Source organism: Schistocerca americana, chromosome 1 (genome assembly GCF_021461395.2).
Source record: "Schistocerca americana isolate TAMUIC-IGC-003095 chromosome 1, iqSchAmer2.1, whole genome shotgun sequence".
NCBI classification, from domain to species: domain Eukaryota; kingdom Metazoa; phylum Arthropoda; class Insecta; order Orthoptera; family Acrididae; genus Schistocerca; species Schistocerca americana.
In genome coordinates this window covers 1,123,460,603-1,123,483,964 of record NC_060119.1, presented here as the reverse complement: position 1 = coordinate 1,123,483,964, position 23,362 = coordinate 1,123,460,603, and the positions used below count along the sequence as shown (strand labels likewise).

The following is a 23,362-nucleotide window of genomic DNA, read 5'->3' as shown; positions in this document are numbered from 1 at the left end:
AACCTCCTTTTGTCTGTTGAGAAACGTTCCACATTTCCTGCCATTGTTATCTTGCGTGATCCTTGACTTCACATAAGTAGTCTGTATAAGGAAGGTGCAGATCCAGGACGGTGCCTAAGGTTGCCGCTTGTTTGGCTAATGCATCAACTTCATCATTATAGAGGATACCATAGTGGGAAGGTACCCACAACAAATGGATCATCCGGCCCGTGCGTGTGCTTATAAACAAATATAAATTCTGTAATAATTATAAATATTTGGAAGAAAAACTACTAGGATTCTTAAAGTCTCTTTTTGGGTGTATTTGAAAATATATTGGCAAAGCCAGCCATTAATTACATCTAAAAAACTTACCAGGTTTGTCAAATGTATTGTTTGTATAACTATATCTGTTAATTTCATTATTTAAACAAATAATTTGGCCTAACCTTTTTGGTAGAAGGAACTATTAAAAATGGAGGAGTTTTTCCATGTACGAGGGTTGAATGAAAAGTAGTGCCTTCACCTTTGTTAATTGGGTTTGGATGGGAATATTGTAATAAATCAAACGCAGAAATAATCCTTAGAATATTATCTTTAATTACCAATATTTACTTTGGCAGTGATGAACAAGTTTTCTGAATCCATCACGGAAGAAGTTGACACTCTTTTTCTGCAACCACAGTCTCACAGTTCTATCAGGAACAGATGGAAATGAGATGGTGATAAATCTGGACTGTATGGAGGATACTGTATGGTGGTGAGATTCAGCCTCTGAATTTCTGCTGAGGTGGCACATGAAGTGTGTGGTTTGGCGTTGTCATGCTGCAGGAAAACATTTCCCTTTTCCTTTTAGACCCTTATTAGCCATTGTTTCAGAGTTTGAGCATTGTGATGTAATGCTCTGAATTTATTGTTGTTCCACGATCAAGAAAATCAACATGGATAACACCATCTGCATCACCGGACACTGTGGCCATGATTTTTCCAAAATGTCAGTATTCCATAAACTGAAGTTTTATGTCCAGATCATAAAGGTGTATCCACGTTTTGTCTTCTGTCACAAATGAATGGAGAAAGGCGTCACAATCATTTTGGATGCAAGAGGAGTTCCTGGCAGATTTCAAGTCTGTGTGCTTTCATTTCAGGAGTCAGCATCTGGAGTACCCATAGTGCACAGATCTTCTGATAGCCAAGCAAAGCAATAATGTGACTACCCATTGTTGTGAAATGCCAATTGTGCTTGCAATTTCTCTCTGAGTAGTATGACAATTGTCCTGAATCAATCTGTCAATATTTTGCTTGTGAAACTCAGTGGTTGCTGTCACAGCATGTCCAACTGTTTGTTTGTCATGCAAGTCAGAATTTCCTGCCTCAACATATTTCAACTTACTTGCCCAACAATGCACTACAGAACAAGCCAGTACCTGCCGCATACCAATGCTGCCAACTGTTGAGCAGTTATGAAGGTGAAGGCATTCCTTTTCAGCCAAACCTCGTATTCAGTTAATTGAATTAATTAAGTTTTAATTGTAATTTCTGTAACTTAAACATCGAATAATGTATAGTTGCAGTGTCTATTATTGAGAGGATATATGAAGGATGGATTTTTGGCCCCAACACAGTCAGCCCACAGCTGTTTTTCAAACGGGAAGTACTTAACAACAATGCATCAGTTTAACAGTGTAAGTAGTATAATACAAATAGGCCATGTGTTAGATCAAGTAATGACAATGTTTGTTCAAGTTATTTGAGAAATAGTGTCACACGTACCTTATTACTATGCAAGAACTGTGAACCGTGTGGTTAGGTTTTCACTGCTGATAGATGTTCAACAGCAAACTATTGTAGCAGTATGCTGATGTTTGCCTAAAACCTGCTAATGAGGCTTATCAACGTTTACCAATAGTGAACTGGCCATATAACTGTGTAACATTGGGACATTGGGAGGGGGGGAGGGGTTGTGAACACTGAAAGTAAAGAACTGTGAAATGTAACTGTGCAACTGTCAGCTACATCATTTACAGTAGTCAGTGTTGAACTGATGACAATAAATAAAATAAGGTTCTACACAGTACTTGTTACATGCATGATGCTTTTCAAGTATATATCAGTGGATGTGTTCACACTTTTGTGCTAGAAAGTAAGAATATAACCCACTGTTGCTTTTTATTAATTCTGTGGACATGATTTCTACTGTGAAATGCCTTTCCCTTTCCTTCCCCATACCTTGATGAAGCAATTTTAGTATATTCCAAAAGCATCATTTACTGAATTTTCGGTTGGTGTTCTGCAGAACATTAGTGTAGGCAGGTCAGTTGGTAAATCACGTAGGTGCTTTCACACGTGGCTCTGCCTTTGATTGTGTACACCTTCCGGGTTACAGGACTGGAGTAGGTGGTGGTGGGAGGGTGCATGGGACAGGTTTTACACCGGGGGCGGTTGGCCTCACTTTCAGCCCCACTCCCAGATTCAACCAAACAGATCTCGTCAAAGATTTACTGTCCTACACTCGTACTCTCTGCTGGAAGTATCACTTTGCCACGAAGAAAAATGATCCTAATCCTACTCCTAATGATCAAACTCCCCAAGACACTATCCAAATTTAACCCTGCCTGGAACAGTTCCATCCTCCGTCACAGCGGGACCCACCTCCTCTTCCTCAAAATCACCCTCTCCAAACCCTCCAGGAATTTCTGACTTCCAGCCTTGCCTCACAATCCTTCTTAAGAAACCTTAATCCTACTCCCAACATCACCACTGCTGAAGCCCAGGCTACCCGTGATCTGAAGGCTGACTGGTCCATCGTCATTCTTCCGGCGGACAAGGGTTCCACGACCGTGGTACTTGATTGTCGGGAGTATGTGGCTGAGGGACTGCGTCAGCTTTCAGACAACACCACATACAAAGTTTGCCAAGGTAATCCCATTCCTGATGTCCAGGCGGAGCTTCAAGGAATCCTCAGAACCTTAGGCCCCCTACAAAACCTTTCACCTGACTCCATCAACCTCCTGACCCCACTGACACCCTGCACCCCTACCTTCTACCTTCTTCCTAAAATTCACAAACCCAATCATCCCGGCCGCCCCATTGTAGATGGTTACCAAGCCCCCACAGAACGTATCTCTGCCTACGTAGATCAACACCTTCAACCCATTACATGCAGTCTCCCATCCTTCATCAAAGACACCAACCACTTTCTCGAACGCCTGGAATCCTTACCCAATCCATTACCCCCGGAAACCATTCTTGTAACCATTGATGCCACTTCCTTATACACAAATATCCCGCACGTCCAGGGACTCGCTGCGATGGAGCACTTCCTTTCACGCCGATCACCTGCCACCCTACCTAAAACCTCTTTCCTCATTACCTTAGCCAGCTTCATCCTGACCCACAACTTCTTCAATTTCGAATGCCAGACATACCAACAATTAAAGGGAACAGCCATTGGTACCAGGATGGCCCCCTCGTATGCCAACCTATTCATGGGTCGCTTAGAGGAAGCCTTCTTGGTTACCCAAGCCTGAAAACCCAAAGTTTGGTACAGATTTATTGATGACATCTTCATGATCTGGACTCACAGTGAAGAAGAACTCCAGAATTTCGTCTCCAACCTCAACTCCTTTGGTTCCATCAGATTCACCTGGTCCCACTCCAAATCCCATGCCACTTTCCTTGACGTTGACCTCCACCTGTCCAATGGCCAGCTTCACACGTCCGTCCACATCAAACCCACCAGCAAACAACAGTACCTCCATTATGACAGCTGCCACCCATTCCACATCATACGGCCCCTTCCCTACAGCCTATGTCTTCATGGCAAACGAATCTGCTCCAGTCCGGAATCCCTGAACCATTACACCAACAACCTGACAACAGCTTTCGCATCCCGCAACTACCCTCCCGACCTGGTATAGAAGCAAATAACCAGAGCCACTTCCTTATCTCCTCAAACCCAGAACCTCCCACAGAAGAACCACAAAAGTGCCCCACTTGTGACAGGATTCTTTCCGGGACTGGAGCAGACTCTGAATGTGACTCTCCAGCAGGGATACGACTTCCTCAAATCCTGCCCTGAAATGAGATCCATCCTTCATGAAATCCTCCGCACTCCACCAAGAGTGTCTTTCCGCCGTTCACCTAACCTTCGTAACCTCTTAGTTCATCCCTATGAAATACCCAAATCACCTTCCCTACCCTCTGGCCCCTACCCTTGTAACCGCCCCCGGTGTAAAACCTGTCCAATGCACCCTCCCACCACCACCTACTCCAGTCCTGTGACCCGGAAGGTGTACACGATCAAATGCAGAGCCACGTGTGAAAGTACCCACGTGATTTACCAACTGACCTGCCTACACTGTGACGCATTCTATGTGGGAATGACCAGCAACAAACTGTCCATTCGCATGAATGGGCACAGGCAGATAGTGTTTGTTGGTAATGAGGATCACCCTGTGGCTAAACATGCCTTGGTGCACGGCCAGCACATCTTGGCACAGTGTTACACCGTCCGGGTTATCTGGATACTTCCCACTAACACCAACCTATCCGAACTCCGGAGATGGGAACTTGCTCTTCAATATATCCTCTCTTCCCGTTATCCACCAGGCCTCAATCTCCGCTAATTTCAAGTTGCCGCCACTCATACCTCACCTGTCATTCAACAACATCTTTGCCTCTGCACTTCCCCTTGACCGACATCTCTGCCCAAACTCTTTGCCTCTGTATATGTCTGCTTGTGTCTGTATATGTGTGGATGGATATGTGTGTGTGCGAGTGTATACCCATCCTTTTTTCCCCCTAAGGTAAGTCTTTCCGCTCCCGGGATTGGAATGACTCCTCACCCTCTCCCTGAAAACCCACATCCTTTTGTCTTTCCCCTCCCTCCCTCTTTCCTGAGGAAGCAACCATTGTTTGCGAAAGCTTGAATTTTGTGTGTGTGTTTGTGTTTGTTTGTATGTCTATCAACATCCCAACACTTTCGTTTGGTAAGTTACATCATCTTTGTTTTTAGATATATTTTTTCCACGTGGAATGTTTCCCTCTATTATATTCATATCATTAATTTGAACCCAACGATTATGTTTGTTATTGTCACTGTTGCATTTCAAAATCTTTTCTGTCATCTTACTTTCTCTTTCTGTTTGTGCAAGTAGTTTCACTTTGTATTCACCTTCTCATTTTTACCATAATCCACCATACAAAAAATTCTTTGCCTTTACATATATCTGCTAGTGTCTGTATATGTGCGGATGGATATGTGTGTGTGCACGAGTGTATACCTGTCCTTTTTTCCCCCTAAGGTAAGTCTTTCTGCTCCCGGGATTGGAATGACTCCTTACCCTCTCCCTTAAAACCCACATCCTTTCGTCTTTCCCCTCCTTCCCTCTTTCTTGATGAAACAACCGTTGGTTGCGAAAGCTTGAATTTTGTGTGTGTGTTTGTGTTTGTTTGTGTGTCTATCAACATACCAACACTTTCGTCTTTTCTGAAGGTACTTGTGTCTGGAGTATAGCTATGTATGGAAATGAAACATTGGCTATAAACAGTTTAATCAAGAAGTGAATTGAAGCTTTTGAAATGTGTTGCTACAGAAGTATGCTGAAGATTATATAGGTACATCATGTAACTAATGACATGATACTAAATAGAATTGTGGATACAAGACATTTATGTGCAAATTGACTAAAAGAAGGAATTGGTTAGTAGGATACATCCTAGTATATCAGAGGATCACCAATTTAGTATTGGAGTTGAGTGTTGGGTAAAAGTCATAGAGGAAGACAAAGAGCTGAATACAGTAAACAGATTCAGAAGGATGTAGGTTGCAGTTGTTATTCAGAGATGAAGAGACTTGCACAGGATAGAACGGCATGGAGTACTGCACCAAATCAGTCTTTGGACTGAAGACAAAATAACAGTGACAACAATAACATGTATTACCACATCTTTATTTTCATATGGCTCTCAACACTTACTGATAAATATAGATTATAAAAATATATATCTACTTACTCTCACTTGTCTTTACTCATTCTAAATATAACAGTATCCTCATTTTGACCTGTCTAATATCAATTGTATTGTTGGTGCTTTGTGATGAAACTGGAGCAATAAAAAATCAGTCGCTCAGAAATGCTTATGGTCAATAACACTATCATGGAAATTGACTACTACTGCTTCTTGATGCACCATTCTGTCACTATAACCAATTAATATTGTTGAGGTCAATGTTCAGGTTGATTACACCAAACAACACCTATTTAGCAGTAGTTCATTTATTCACCTAAACACGTGCAAGGCTCACAATGAACTGAACATGGCGGAACCGCTCAAAGACAATGCTCAGATTCCAAAGACGATGCTCAGAGTTCAAAGACGAATGCATATCGATGCTAGTGTTGACCTCATCGGCGCCACATAGCCCCCCCCCCTCCCCCACTCCCCCCACCCCTGCAGTACGGAGTACTCTTGACAGGCCAGAAGCCAGACCATGGTCAGCTTGACAGTGTTGTCAGGGAGCTGTGTGGGTAGATGTCATGAAGGAAGGTTCGGCCACCAAACCTTGAAGACATTGAAGCGAACCAAATGTCGTACTGGGCATGCTTGTCGTGCAACGACAGGTAGGCCAGCGGTTTGCGGGTGGAACGGAGCCAAGATGAAGATGTCTCTGGTGGGCGTGGCAAACACACAAAGCATGTCCAGGTCGTCATTGGGTGGGAGGGGAACACATTTCACCAGGTGGCAGGGAATGGTGGAGGTTTTGTCATGAGCACTGGGTGAAGAGAAACACACAAAAAACAGTGTATAATCGTGCATTATTGTTGAGATGTCATGGATTATGTCCAGGGGGACAGACACAAACACCTCGAGCGAGGGCACATTCAAGATGTGGGGGGCGTGAGAAACCTCAACAGAGCGAGGCACGTGATGGTGGAGAGGTCGAATGGATCGGCGAAGGGCCCAGCAGTGAGGGCGTGATCATAGGTAAGCTCGACGTGGTCATTCGATGGGTTGCGTGAGAAAGGAGTAGAGGGTGAGGTCAGAGAAGAGCTCGATGATTGGAGCTGGAAGTCACTCGATCGAGTGTGTAAGTCCGACGTGGAGGGAGTGGTCAGAGCGTCGTGAGTCACGACAGTGAGTGCGTGGTCGTGGCCTAAAGGTGGGTAGAAGGAGGCTCAACATGAGCAGGCTCAAGTCTGTTGAGAGAAGCTGTAACAGCTGAATTTTTCATCTGGATGTCATAGGTGTTGACTGAGCGCCGGAGAACTCTGTACGGGCCGGTATATGGAGGTTGGAGGGGAGCACAGACAGTGTCATCTCAGATTATGACATACAATTGTCCAGAGGTTTTGGGACGTGAACCTTAGGGCGGGAATGGCTGGCGGGCGGAGGGATATGGAGGTTGATGAAGTGGCATCTGACATGGTCCACGAAGGAAGGTAAGTCAGACTGAGGGAGAGAAGTGGAAGAGCTCACTAGTTCGCCAGGGAGAACAATGTTCTGGCCTTATATGAACTCGGCTATTGTGCCTTTGAGGTCTTCCTTATAGATCACACGAATGCCGAGAAGCACAGGGGGAAGAGCCTCCATCCATAGAGAGTCGTGGCATTGAAGAGCCACCTTGAAAGTGCTGTGCCAGTGCTCGACTAGCCCATTACTTTGCGGGTGATATGCTGTGGTATGGATGTGCCGGATGGCGCAAATATTACAAATATCATTGAACAGGGCCGACTCAAATTGTCTGCCTTGGTCAGTCGTGATGATAGCTGGATATCCAAAACACGATACCCATGACTCGACGAAAGCTCGAGCAACAGTTTCTGACGTAATATTGGGGAAGGGGACAGCCTCAACCCAGCGAATTGTTCAATTGATAGACAAGAGAACATAACGAAAGCCGTTAGAGGGGGAGAGAGGGCCGACAATGTCAATATGAATGTCGGCGTCGACATGTGAAAGGAAATCAGCAACTATATTGTCAGCACCCTTTATGTGTCTGACATGGATGGTGAACTGAGATATGAAGTCCATGTATCTGAAGCGGTGAGGAGGCGTGTTAGCTGGCGGGTTTGTAATGGCCGCAGCCAGGGGTTTGTGGTCCGTTAACACATAGAAAGGACGTCCTTCAACATCAGTCTTAAAATGCTTGATCTCTTCCTAGACCACGAGCAACTCCTTGTCAAATCGGAATATTTCCGTTGTGCATTGGTGAGCTTGCGCGAGAAGAACTGCAGAGGCGAAGTTGGCTGTCGATTGTCTGGCTAAGGACAGCGCCGATGGCAGTATCACTCGCATCTGTGGTGATGAAAAGCTGCGCAATGGGATGAGGATGTGTGATGGTGCAGGCCTCAGCAAGAAGATTTTAGAGGGCAGTGAAAGAGTCAGTCATAGCAGGGGTCCATGGAACGGGCCGAGATCCAGAAGTGATGGTGCCTTCCAAGGCATCTGTCAGTGGAGCCTGAATCTCCACAGCCCGAGGTAGATGTCGATGATAATAATTAACCGCCCCAGAAAGCGCCGGAGCCCTTTGAGTGATGAAGGTCTGGGTAGTTTTAGTATTGTTTGTACTTTCTCAGGGGATGGTGAAATGCCGTCGGCAGAGACCCGAAAACCAAGAAAAGTGACAGTGGATTGATGTAGCTGCAATTTGTCCTGGTTGATCTCGATGCCTGCTGCCACGAGAGTGTTCATAACAGTTCACACATGTCAGATGTTGTCCTTGACGGTGGAGCTGAACACAAGAATTTCATCAATATAAGCAAAGCAGAATTTTAGTTCGAATAGCACTTCATTGATGAAGTGTTGCCAAGTCTGGGTTGCGTTTTTCAGACCGAAGGGCATGAATCAAAACTGAAATAACCCAATTAGGGTGGTGATTGCTGTCTTCTCGATGTCTTCAGATGCCATGGGGATCTGGTGGTAGGCCTGTTTGCAATCAGTGACAGAGAACGTGATCGCACCTGCGAGGGAACTAGTGAAGTCGGCAATGTTGGATGTGGGTTAGGTGTCCATAATTGTTCATGTGTTTAGTCGATGATAGTCTCCGCTCATGTGCCAGGACCCGTCTTTCTTGCATGTCATATGTATGGGCGTAGACCAGCTACTGGCAGAGGGTTCAATGACGCCAGAGCTTAGTAGTTCAGAAATATGCTTTTTAAGGTCGGAGAGGCACTCGGGACAAAGTCGACGTGGTTTACTGGAGATCGGAAGGCCTGGTGTGAGGCAAAGCTTGTGAACCGTGCCATTGGTGACAACAGAAATGTTGCTGTCGAATCTGGAGACACGGTTTGTTTACAATGTGTGGCAGGCAGGGCGGGCGAGGCGTGCTCGTGGTGTTCGGAGCCACTCGGCGGATCCAACGGGAGCCGAGGTGGCGAAATGTCCCAGAAGTCAACGCGACAAGATGGCTGCTGGCCCAAAGCAGTGGCACCATGGTCAGGTGAGCTCGGTAGAGCTCATGAGCCATTAGTAATCCATTGTCCGAGGGCGCGGCTGTGTCAGCATGGTCGCGGGTGAAATGCCGTCAGTTCGGGAACACGTGATGCTCATCACGCATGCGCACTTGTGTCCGGCCGTGTGTCAAATGCTGCCGTGTTAGGAGGGCGTGGCCCTGCGGAACTGTCAGTACACATTATGGCAGTCTTGATAGCACAGTTGCAAGGGGTAGTGGGAGGTAAACACATGGAGGCTTGATTGCTGGGCTTGCAAGCAGATTCGGCGCACTTACTGACCTTCTTTGTCCTCGCTGTAGTGTCTGTAATTCCATCGCTGCATCGGAGAGCTGGAGCTGTGTTTCGAGGAGCCGGAGGGAGGGCTCAAAGTTTTCCTTGTGTAGGCGAGCAATGTGTTCAAGCTTGACGAGGCACTTGTGTATCATTTCTTGTAACGTTGTCGACAGAGACGAGCATGTACAGATGAGATGAGCCCGGACCGATGTGTCACGGAGGGAGGGTTGCTCGATGGAGCACAGGGGAAGTGAGTCTTGGACGGATGATGAAACATGGTGTTTCAGACTAGGTCCGGTGAAAGTTTGTGGTGTCGCAAGAAGTCATGTCTAGTATAGGTTTGTAAATTTCACACACTAAAAAAGTCTACTCGAGTTTGCAGTTTGTGGAGAGTGAGACGATGTGGGAAGTTGAACCCGAGCATTATAGTTTAGTTGAATTCACGGCTTGCAGTGAAGTATGATGATAGCAGATGTTTGATGATGCTAAGGACGTAGGCAGCAGCGAGACATCGGCGCCTGTCTCCACTAGGAAAAGGTATCCCGAAGAAATGTCTTTAATGTAAAGTCATCCACAATTATCCAGTCGTTCCCGGACAGAATGTAGCACTGGGGGGTGCCTGTCATGTTGTGTGCAGTAAGCGGCACCTGGACCTACCTGCGATTGGCATTTGGGAAGTAGCAGGGTGGTCTGCAGTTCCGTGCTGCCTCACCAAACTGTGTGTGGAAGTAACAGTACGGGAAGTGTGGTTGCTTTTCCTGTGGAAAGTTCATTGCCAGTGGTGGTGGCCAAGGTTCGGTCGCTGCAGCAGGTTCAGTTGCAGGGGGGGAACGTGACTGTGGGCGGAGCCGGTGATGTCCCAGTTGCTTGTTTACTGCTTCCTGGAGCGAGCGGAACGGTCGGCACAGTACGGCCCAGGCCGCGTCCCACTGCAGGGCGATGAGGCTGAACTTGAGACTTGTCAGGTAGGCAGTGGCTGGCGAAATAGAGCAGTGATGCATCATGTAGCTTGTCAGCAATTGTCATTCTTTGCTCTTCAGGTTCAGGAGACCTTTGAGCCAGAGCAAAGCAGATGTGAGGAGATAGTTTATCTGACCAGATGGCAAGGAGAGCTGTGTCAGAGAATATATCGGCGCTGGCCAGGGCATGTAGCAGTCTCCAGAGCTAGGAAGGTTTGTCATTGCCTACTTGCTCGATGTGGAGCACTTGCCGTATTGCTGCCTCAGTTGAGCATGCAAGCCGATGTAGAACTGTCTTTTTGGCTAGAGTGTACCGGGTAGATGAGTCCGGGGTGTCGACCAGGTCAGCAATCAAGTCCTCCTGGTCGTGCAGGTGGGTGATGAGGCACAGAAACCTGGTTGACTCGTCGAGTTTGTAATGGTCGAACACTTCATCCACAATTTTGAACCAGGTTGTTGCTCTGTCGGGATTAAACGGTGGCAGTGTCAGTAAGCATTGTAGAATGTTCGGAAGAACAGGTTGAGTTGAATTCATTGGGGCACTGCCTGAATCGAGCTGCTGTTGCTGTATTATTCCAGGAGAGTGTGCCTCCAGGGGACGTGGCAATGACGGCTGTTCGGGTGGAAGCGTGAAGGTGACAAGTTGTGGTTAAGCGCAATCTGTCATGACGTGGAAGGCCGATGTGGATGAGACACCGTAATGTGTCAATTTCGGTTGCGGAAGCTCAACATGTTGCGGGTGTGTTCAGATTGATGCATCGCGGAAGACCAACATGGATGAGGCACCGAGATGTGCAAAGAATGGTGCCATAAGGTCGACTGGAGCTGGTGCAGGGGCGACAGATGAAGTTTGAGAACACGTGTTACTCCGCAGAAAGCTCGACGTATGATCAGAGCCAGGGCCACCTGTGTTGCAGGGAGGCTGCGGAGGTGCGGGCTGTCCAGAAGCACAGTGTGGGAAATGATGTCGGACATGGGGCGGAATGTGTGAATGTTCACTTTTCATAGTCACTCCACTCAAAACGGTGTGCGGATAAGGTGAATGTCGTGGCAGAAAACACTGAGGTGGAGGTCAGGCACAGATAACAAGTTATTGTTCCTGTTCCAGGCCAAGGTATCGAAGTAGGAAGGCATGTGCTGTTGCTGAACCGAGGCAGGCGCAGGTGTGGTCGGATGCTGAGGAGGTAGACCTGTGAACGAAGCAGTTCCGGCCATGTGGTGGGTATCCGCATGGTACTGCAAGGATTGCGGGGTGACAAATCGTTGTCCTGGCAGCAGTAGGTTGTCCAATGAAGCATTTGCAGAAATCGGCATTGGTCCTGCACTGCATGGAGAACCGTGAGAGGTAACTGCACAGTCGATGAGGGAGGGCACATGTGGCAGGAACAAAGGCGTTTGATAGCCAGAGTCATGCGAACTCCTAACCTCACTTATTGTTGCAGGATCAAAAACGTCCGGCAAAATCAGTGGAATCATCGAGTGACAGGCATCGTGTTGCGGTCCCGGCAGGTGTATATCGCCCGCAACATGATACATGTCGATCACAAAATCCGGCGTTAGGCGCTGGGCCGAAGCCATTGTTCAAATGCTGTGTCGATGTAATACATGCAAAAATAATCGACGCGGAGTTTGCGGACACAGTAAAACGACGAAAATGGAAGACGTTACAACTCAGGGTCACCAGTGAGGTGAATGTTCGGGTTGGTTACACCAAACAACACCCACTTAGCAGTAGTTCATTTATTCACCTAAAAAACTGCAAGGCTCACAAAGAGCTGAACATGGCAGAACCGCCCAAAGGCAATGCTCAGAGTCCAAAGACGATGCTCAGAGTTCAAAGACGAACGCATATCGATGCTGGTGTCGACCTCATCAGTGCCACACTGTATTACAGATGTTTCCAGTCTACAGTAACATCAGTAACAGCTGATGAGACCGCCTGTAACTACTGAAAAATTTCTTTGGTAGAATTCCAGTATTTGTGAATTTATTCATGTATTCATTTACACATTGTGTTCCATAAATTAAATTGTGGAGGAGGAGTTTCAATAATATGAAACAATACAGCATTGTTGTTTATGAAGTTTTCTTGTAAATTTTCTTTTCCTTTCCCATAGTTGTTGGAGATGATGTATTACAGTAATTTCATCATTGGAGGCAGACAAGCCATTTAGTACAGCACCTGTATCTATTCCATGAAAGGTAGTTGTGTTTCAGAAATAAATGAGCAATCTCTGTTGTCCTCTTATTCTTGTTGGGAACTGTGGAGAACAAACAAAGTCGTATACCAGCAACTCAAGGTGTCACTGATCAGTATTAATCAGGATGAAACAAATACTGAAATAGACACAGTTTGCAATAATGCTCTAGTTAATTTTTTAGTCTTATTAGTACTCTCTCGGATTTCACAAGGGGGTTCTAAACCCTTGCTATTGGCTGCTTTACATTGTCAAAACCTCTATGTTGTGTGTCTGTTACTGAAGCACAGTACTGAAAGAATTTGGTACCCATTTAGTTTCTTGGCCTGTGACTTCAGAAACATTCTGACTTAGACCACATCATTTGTGTTGCAATTGTACAAGGAGTGATGCATCTATAACACTCATACACGATTGCTACAGACTGTGCCCCAGTGCTCCAGTCTGTTGAGCATCGCCATTGCCCTTGTTAGTTGGGTAGTTGAGGGTGGAGGTTAGGGTTCAGCTTGTAACTACTGCTGTTGAGTCCCCCCCCCCCCCCCCCCCCCTCCGCAAAACCCCAGAGGTAACATTATATTGAGTCCATGCACTTGGCTTAAAAATACTATGTTCCCAAGACTATCTCTAAGCTGGAGGATCTTCTTGGTCCTTTTTAACTTTCTAGCTATTTTTAACCTTAACTTGCACTTTTTTTCTCATTTACAATCACAATATGCTGCAAAATAAAGGAATTATCTTTAAAATTGTCACACTATTCAGTCAGCAGCAGTGCTTATTTTGCTTATTTTCATCCACTGATTTCATGTGGAGCATTATTTTGAGGCAACAAGCTTTTAGACAGAGAGGCTATTTTTAGGACAGGATAGAATCATCCTAGCTGTATACTATGCAATTTCTTAAAGCTTATATGGGCCTATGCATCTGAAAAGTATAGTTACTCTTCATGTCACCTCAACAAAACATTATGATTAGATATAGAAAGATTACCAGAAAGCTATAAAAATAAAATGTCAATCTCTGTAGGGTCTTCTCTTCCTAAAGAAAAATATGACATTATCTGCCTATGCTAGGGTCAGCTATCTTGCAATGAGATGGCTATCACTAATAGAACTTGGATTGTATCTATTCACTTACAACATTTATGGGAGGCACCATGAACTGATTTGAAAGGAATAACAATACCTGTACATTGAACACATGGCAGTGAACAAATGATCTTTATTTTGTGAATATGTCATTAGCCACCATCCAGAAAAGTGTACAGCACTTTTCAACATGCACTATATGTTTATAAAAGATTCGCGATGAAGCATTTATCTGAATCGGATGAAAATCAGTCAGTATTAGCTACATGTACAGACAAACAAATGATTACTGTTTCCTGAAAATTGGATGATTTATTCAAGAGAATGAGCTTCACAAATTGAACAAGTCAGTAACATGTCGGCCCACCTCTGGCCCGCATGCAAGCAGTTATTGGGGATAATATTGATTGACTGAATTTAGGATGTCCTTCTAAGGATATCATGCCAGATTCTGTCCATTTGGTGTGTTATATCATCAAAGTTCCAAGCTGTTTGGAGGGCCCTGCCCATAATGCTCCAAATGTTCTCAATTGGAGATATGTCCAGCGACCTTGCTAGCCAAGATAGGGTTTGACAAGCACAAAGACAACCAATAGAAACTCTTGCCATGTTTGGGCGGGTGTTAACTTTAAGGAATGTAAGCCTAGCGTGGGTTGTCATGAAGGGAATGGAACCGATTGTAGAACACCATTGATGAGTCAGACAGCAACAGCTGGCCAAGACAGACGCAACCGTATACCAGTTAGGTTCCTTTCAGAGTATGCTGATGAAATAGTTCCATACTTAACAATCATGTACAACCGTTCATTCACTGCAAGATCCATACCCAAAGACTGGAAAGTTACACAGGTCACATCAATATTCAAGAAAGCTACTAGGAGTAATCCTCTAAATTACAGGCCCACATCATTAATGTCGACATTCAGTAGGACTTTGGAATGTATATTGGGTTTGAACATTATGAATTACCTTGAAGTAATGCAATGTTGACACACAATCAACATGGATTTAGAAAACGTTGTTCTTGTGAAATACAACTAGCTCTTTACTCACGTGAAGTGTTGAGTGTTGTTGAAAAGGGATTTCTGATTGATTCTATATTTATTTATTTCCGGAAGGCTTTTGACACTGTACCACACAAGCAGCTTGCAGTGAAATTGCATGCTTATGGAATATAGTCTCAGTTATGTGACTGGATTCGTGATTTCCTGCGAGAGAGGTCACAGTTCGTAGTAATTGATGGAAAGTCATAGAGTGAAACAGGAGTGATTTCTGACATTCCCCAAGGCAGTGTTATAGGCCCATTGCTGTTCTTTATCTATATAAATGATTTGGGAGACAATCTGAGCAGCTGTCTTAGGTTGTTTGCAGATGATGCTGTCGTTTATTGACTAATATTCACATGAGAAGAGCAAAACAAATTTCAAAACCATTTAGAAAAGATATCTGTAAGGTGAAAAAATTGGCAATTGACCATAAATAATGAAAAGTGTAAGGTCATCCACATGAGTGCTGAAAGGAATACATTAAACTTTGGCTACATGATAAATCAAGCAAATCTAAAGGCTGTTAATTCAACTAAATACCTATGAATTACAATTATGAACGACGTAAATTGGAAGGAGCACATAGAAAATGTTGTAGGGAAGGTTTGCCAAAGACTGCATTTTATTGGCAGGACACTTAGAAAAGATAACAGATCTACTAAGGAGACTGCCTACACTATGCTTGTCCGTCTTCATTTAGAATACTGCTGCAAGGTGTGGGTTCCTTATGAGATAGGATTGTTGGAGTACATCGAAAAAGTTCAAAGAAGGGCAGCACATTTTGTATTATTGTGAAACAGGGGAGAGAGTGTCACTGAAATGATACAGGATGTGGGATGGACATAATTAAAACAAAGGCATTCTTCGTTGTGGCGCAATCTTCTTTCGAAATTCCAATCACCAACTTTGTCCTCCGAATGTTATAATATTTTGACACAGACCTACATAGGGAGAAACGATCACCATGATATAATAAGGGAAATTAGAGCTAGTACACAAAGGATATAGGTGTTTGTTCTGTCCATGCACTATACAAGATTGGTACAATAGAGAATTGTGAAGGTGGTTTGATGAACCCCCTGCCAGGCACTTAAATTTGATTTGCAGAGTATCCATATTGATACAGATGTGAATGTTCCATTGTGGTGTAAGGGTGTCACAGATGATAACCAGAGGGATTCTCTTGTGAAATGAAATGGCATCTCAGGCTGTCACTCCCGGATATCACGTTGTATGGTGAATGACTGTCAGGTTGGTATCTTACCGCTGTCAAAGGTGTCTCCAAGCATGTGTTTTCTGGTCATCATGGCTCAATTAAAAGCAGAACTCTTCAGTGATAATATTGTTATTAATGACAAGGAACTGTTAATTGCAGCAACAGAACTAGGTAAATACAGTTTTGTCAGAAACTACCCTTATGATGGAATTACATATGTTAATTTTCGTTGTTTAACATTTTTACTATTTTGCAAGTGTTTAAATATGCTCCATAATATTTACACTTAAAATTATTGATACTGTATCTTAGAACAACATTAACATAAATTTTCTGGTCACTGAATTGCGCATGTCTTTCCCTTAATAAAATAACATCTAACTGGGCTAAAAATTCGAGTGTTGTAGTTGGAAATCCTAGTAGAATTTTGCGGTGAACAAAGCTCCTGGCTCTGATGGGTTCTCTGTCAGATTTTGCGCTGAATTTTTTGATGAGTTAACACCTCTTCTAACTATAATCTATTATAGCTCCCTCAAACAAAAACTGTGCCCACTTCTTGGAAGAAGGCACAGGTCACCCCTGTCTACAAGAAAGATGATAGAAGTGATCCACAGAACTACCATCCGTATCCTTGACATCAGTTTTGTTATAGAATCTTAGTACATATTCTGGGCTCAAACATAGTGAGGTATTTTGAACAGAATGAGGTATTTTGAACAGAATGACCTCCTCAATGCCAGCCAGCGTGGATTTAGAAAACATCAATCATGTGAAATGCAACTCTCACTTTTCTGCATGACATACTAAAAGCTTTGGATCAAGACAACCAGGAAGATGCAATGTTTCTTGATTTTCAAAAAGCATTAGGCTCAGTGCCACACCTACATTTATTGTCAAAAGTACAATCAGATGGGGTATCCTGTGAAATTTGTGACTGGATTGAGGACTATTTGGTGGGGAGGAACAACATGTTATCTCTGATGGAGAGTCATTGTTAGATGTAGAAGTAACTTCAGGTGTCCCTTTGGAAGTGTGTTGGGACCTTTGTTATTCATATTGCATATTAATGATCTTGCAGACAATATTAATAGTAAAATCAAACTTTTTGCAGATGATACAGTTATCTATAATGTAGTACTGTCTGAAAGCAGCTGCATAAATATTCAGTTAGATCTTGATAAGATTTCAAAGTAGAGCAGAGATTGGCAGCTTGATCTAAATGTTGAGAAATGTAAAATTTTTCACTTCTCCAAATCAAAAAACCTAGCATTCTGTGACTATAAAATGAATGAGTCACTGTTGGAATTGGCCAACTCGTACAAATAACTGGGTGTAACACTTTGTATTGATATTAAATGGAAAGATCACATAGGTTCCATCATGGGTAAAGCAGGTGGCAGCCTTCAGTTTATTGATAGAAAGGAGATTGCTTACAAATCACTTGTGCGACCAGTTCTAGAATATTGCTCAAGTGTGTGGGACCCATACCAGATAGGACTAACAGGGGATGCTGAATGTTTATAGAGAGGAGCATCACGAATGGTCACAGGTTTGTTTAATCCATAGGAGAGTATCACAGAGATACTGAAGGAACTAAACTGGCAGACTCTTGAAGATACACATAAACTATCCTGAGAAGGTCAATTAATAAAGTTTCAAGAACCAGTTTTAAATGAATACTCTAGAAATATACTTCAACCACCTATGTATTGCTCACATAGGGATCATGAGGATTAGAATAGTTACTGCATGCACAGAGATATTCAATCTATCTTTCTGCATTCCATATGCAAATGGAACAGGAAGAAACCCTAATAACTGGTACGGCGGGATGTACTCTCTGCCATGAATCTCATGGTTCTTTGCAGAGTATAGATGTAGATATAGATATCAATGGTCTTTGATAGATCTAAAAATCTGCCTGTGTCACATTTTTATTTGTCTAGTGCAATAAACCCTAGTTTTGTAAAATATTCTATGGCTGACTTGGACTTTAAATGTATATTATGAGTTGCTACCAGGGATGTTTGAGGTTCTTGTAAGTAGTGCCATATGTCGTTGTTTGTTTTGTTTGTTTTTAATGCAGTGTGAATTAAATTAAATCAATATATCTACCTTTTGCAGGTCATAAAGCTGCTTCTTAGTGCTGGAGCTGATCTTTCAAGAAAGGATGTGCTTGGAAGGACTACACTTCACAGAACACTTGGCAATAGAGAAAATTTTGACTTCTTATGGAAAAAATGTAAAGATTTCACACATTCTGTTGATAAGAAAGGACAGACACCAATACATAGAGCGCTCTCAGCTTTCCGCTTTCATTGGGACATGCATCACATAATGCGACTCTTGCTGGAAGCTGGTGCAGATGCCAAATCACGTGATTCAGAAGGAAGGACAGCTTTGTACATTGCATTAGAGAAGCAATGTTCTTATGTAAGTATTTTGTTTTTCATAGTATGTCCACTATTCCTCAAGTGTCATATTTCAAAACAAGTGTTTGTGTGATTGATTGATTTTTATTTTATCCCATGTGACTATATATGTTCAGAGAGACTCTTTGTAGTATAGGACGGGACAACTTAAATTAATTAGGCTATATATTACAATAAAATTCCAAATTGGTAAAATTGATAGTTGTTTTTTATTCATTTGTCTCTAGATTTGTATTCAAGTCTGTAAGTTACTTAGAAACTTTGTACCTCAGGTGACTACAGTGCAGATATATGAAAACATATGGTACATTTATCTGTAGTTTTGTATTCAGGCCTTAACATTATTTTCATACATTCTTTCACAAAGGTGACTATAATATATGTTATTATTGTTGTTTTGTTGTTGTGGTCTTCAGTCCAGAGACTGGTTTGATGCAGCTCTCCATGCTTTTCTATCCTGCACAAGCTTCTTCATCTATGAGTAAGTACTGCAACCTAAATCCTTCTGAATCTGCTTAGGTTATTCAACTCTTGGTCTCCCTCACACCTTCCTTCAGTACTAAACTGTTAATCGAACTGATCCCTTCTTCTAGTCAACTCATTCCACAAATTCCTCTTCTCCCCATCCTATTCAGTACCTCCTCATCAGTCACGTGATCTACCCATATAATCGTCAGTATTCTTCTGTAGCACCACATTCTGAAAGCTTCTATTCTATTCTTGTCTAAACTGTTTATCATCTACGTTTCACTTCCATACATGTGTACGCTCCATTCAAATACTTTCAGAAAAGACTTCCTGATACTTAAATCTGTATTCAGTGTTAACAAATTTCTCTTCTTCAGAAATGCTTTCCTTGCCACAGCCAGTCTACATTATATATCCTCTTTACTTTGACCATCATGAGTTATTTTGTTTCCCAAATAGTAAAACTCACCTACTACCTTAAGTGTCTCATTTCCTAAACTAATTCTCTCAGCATCACGAGATTTAATTCGACTACATTCCATTATCCTTGTTTTGCTTTTGTTGATGCTCATCTTATACCTTTCTTTCAAGACACTTTCCATTCCATTCAACTGCTCTTCCAGGTCTTTTGCTGTCTCTGACAGCGTTACAGTGTCATCAGCCAACCTTGTAGTTTTTATTCCTTCTCCATGGATTTTAATTCTTACTCCAAATTCTCCTTTTGTTTCCTTTACTGCTTGCTCAATATACAGACTGAATAACATTGGGGACAGGCTACAACCCTGTCTCACTCCCTTCTGAACCACTGCTTCCTTTTTCATGCCCTTCAGCTCTTGTAACTGCCATCTGTAAAAATTGTAAATAGCCTTTTGTTCCCTGTATTTGACCCCTGCCACCTTCAGAATTTGAAAGAGAGTATTCCAGTCAACATTGTCAAAATCTTTCTCTACGTCTACAAGTGCTAGAAATGTAGGTTTGCCTTACCTTCTAAGATAAGTTGTAGGGTCAGTATTGCCTCATGTGTTCCATCATTTCTACAGAATCCAAACTATTTTGCAACTGTGACTTATTAAGCTGAGAGTTTGATAATTTTCACACTTGTCAGCACCTGCTTTTTTTGGAATTGAATTTATTATACTGTTCTTGAAGTCTGAGGGTATTTTGCCTGTCTCATACATCTTGCTCACCAGATGGTAGAGTTTTGTCATGGCTGGCTCTTGCAAGAGTATCAGTGGTTCTAACAGAATGTTGTCAGAGACAGCAAAGGACTTGGAAGAGCAGTTGAATAGAATGGACAGTGTCTTGAAAGGAGGGTATAAGATGAACATCAACAGAAGCAAAATGAGGATAATGGAATATTGTCAAATTAAATCGGGTGATGCTGAGGGAATTAGATTAGGAAATGAGACACTTAAAGTAGTAAAGGAGTTTTGCTATTTGGGGAGCAAAATAACTGTTGATGGTCGAAGTAGAGAGGATATAAAATGTAGACTGGCAATGGCAAGGAAAGCATTTCCGAAGAAGAGAAATTTGTTAACATCGAGTATAGATTTAAGTGTCAGGAAGTTGTCTCTGAAAGTATTTGTATGGAGTGTAGGCATGTATGGAAGTGAAACATGGACGATAAATAGTTTAGACAAGAAGTGAATAGAAGCTTTCGAAATATGGTGCTACAGAAGAATGCTGAAGATTAGATGGGTAGATCACATAACTAATGAGGAGGTATTGAATAGAATTAGGGAGAAGAGGAGTTTGTGGCACAACTTGACTAGATGAAGGGATTGGTTGGTAGGACATGTTCTGAGGCATCAAGGGATCACAAATTTGGTACTGGAGGGCAGCGTGGAGGGTAAAACTGTGGAGGGAGACCAAGAGATGAATACACTAAGCAGAGTCAGAAGGATGTAGGCTGCAGTAGGTACTGGGAGATGAAGAAGCTTGCACAGGATAGAGTAGCATGGAGAGCTGCATCAAACTAGTCTCAGGACTGAAGACCACAACAACAACAACAACAACAACAGAATGTTGTCTACTCCTGCGGCCTTGTTTCTACTTAGGTCTTTCAGTGCTCTGTCAAATTCTTCACGCAATATCGTATCTCCCATTTCATCTTCATCTTCTTCTCCATCCTCTTCTGTTTCCATAATATTGCCCTCAAGTACATATACTCCTTCCATCTTTCTGGTTTCCCTTCTTTGCTTAGAACAGATTTTCCATCTGTGCTCCTGATATTCGTACTGGTCGTTCTCTTTTCTCCAAAGGCCTCATTAATTTTCCTATCAGCAGCATCTATCTTACCCCTAGTGATATATGCCTCTACATCATTGCATTTGTCCTCAAGCCATTTCTGCTTAGCCAATTTGCACTTGCTGTCAATCTCATTTTTGTGGAGTTTGTATTCCTTTTCACCTGCTTCATTTACTACATTTTTTATGTTTTTGTCCTTTCATGATAAATTCAGTATATCTTCTGTTACCCAAGGATTTATACTCGCCCTTGTCTCTTTACCTACTTGATTTCTGTGCTGCCTTCATTATTTCATCTCTCAAAGCTACTTCTTCTATTGTATTTCTTCTCTCTGTTCTTGTCAATTCATCCCTAATGCTCTCTCTGAAACTCTCTACAACCTCTGGTTCTTTCAGTTTATCCAGGTCCTATCTCCTTAAATTCCTACCTTTTTGCAGTATCTTCAGATTTAATCTACTGTTCATAACCAATAAATTGTGGTTGGAGTCCACATCTACACCTGGAAATGTCTTACAATTTAAAACCTGGTTCCTAAATTTCTATCTTACCATCATATAATCTATCTTAAACCTTCCAGTATCTCCAGGCCTTTTCCACATATGTAACCTTCTTTAACGATTCTTAAACCAAGTGTTAGCTATGCTTAGGTTATGCTCTGTGTGATATTCTACCAGGCAGCTTACTCTTTCATTCCTTACCCCTAGTCCATATTCACCTACTACTTTCCCTTCTCTTCCTTTTCATACTATTGAATTCCAGTCTCCCATGACTATTAACTTTTTGTCTCCCTTCACTACCTGTATAATTTCTTTTACCACACCATAAATGTCTTCAATCTCTTCATTATCTGTGCAGATAGTTGGCATGTAAACTTGTACTACTGTGTTAGGCATGGGCTCCATATCTATCTTGGCAACAATAATGTGTTCACTATGCTGTTTATAGTAGCTTATCTGTGCTACTATTTTTTTATTCATTATTAAACCAACTCCTGCATTACCCCTATTTGATTTTGTATTTATAACCCTGTATTCATCTGACCAGAAGTTTTGTTCCTCATGCCACCAAACTTCATTAATTATCACTATATTTAGCCTCAACCTATCCATTTCCGTTTTTAAATTTTCTAACCTACCTGCCCAATTAAGGGATCTGATGTTCCAGGTTATGATCTGTAGAATACCAGTTTTGCTTCTCCTGATAATGATATCGTCCCCACCCAGAGATCCAAATGGGGGACTATTTTACTTCCAGAATATTTTACCCAAGAGGGTGCCATCATCATTTAACTATACAGTAAAGCTGCATGTCCTTGCAAAAAATTATGGCTGTAGTTTCCCCTTGCTTTCAGCCCTCTTTCACAGTACCACCACAGCAAAGCTGTTTTGGTTAGTGTTACAAGGCCAGATCAGTCAATCATCCAGACTGTTGACACTGCAACTACGGTACTGCCCCTCTTCATGAACCACATGTTTGTTTGGCCTCTCAACAGATACCCCTCCCTTGTGGCAGCACCTACAGTATAGCTATCTGTATTGCTGAGGCACGCAAATCTCCCACCAACGTTGAGGTCCATGGTTCATGGGGGAGGGGGCAGTATAATATGTACAAACATGTAATAAAAATGTTTCTACTACATACATATTCGAGGTGGTCAGAAAGAGTCTGAAAGCTTGTACACACTTTACAGGGTATGTTATGCTGAGAAATAATTGTTATGAAAAAATTCAATGTGTTGCGCTGTTTCCCAATTAATTAACATTGAAGTTAGACAGACAGGTTCAATGGTCGAGAGTGGCATAAAAAGAGGATGAGGAAATGTGAGAGGGAAGAAGGTGATAAGATGAGGGGTGGAAAGTGTTGGGCAGAAGGCTTGGAGGCAGCATGTTACTGTAGTTTGAGGCTGGGATAATTTTTGGAGTGGAGAATGTATTTTAAGGATAACTACCATCTGCGTAGTTCAGAAAAGCTGGTGGTGGATGGGAGTTTCCAGAAGACCTG

At 42.7% G+C, this 23,362-nt stretch overlaps 1 protein-coding gene across 1 annotated transcript in view; it reads left to right on the top strand.

Annotated features, from left to right (window-relative positions):
• Nucleotides 1-23,362, top strand: part of LOC124551018 (serine/threonine-protein phosphatase 6 regulatory ankyrin repeat subunit C-like) — a 404,623-nt gene that overhangs the window by 150,805 nt on the left and 230,456 nt on the right. Inside the window, exons 6-7 of the mRNA XM_047125868.1 lie at nt 1,548-1,664; nt 18,339-18,647. Of these exons, the coding sequence (XP_046981824.1) occupies nt 1,548-1,664; nt 18,339-18,647 (426 nt within the window). The remainder of the gene's footprint in view (nt 1-1,547; nt 1,665-18,338; nt 18,648-23,362) is intronic.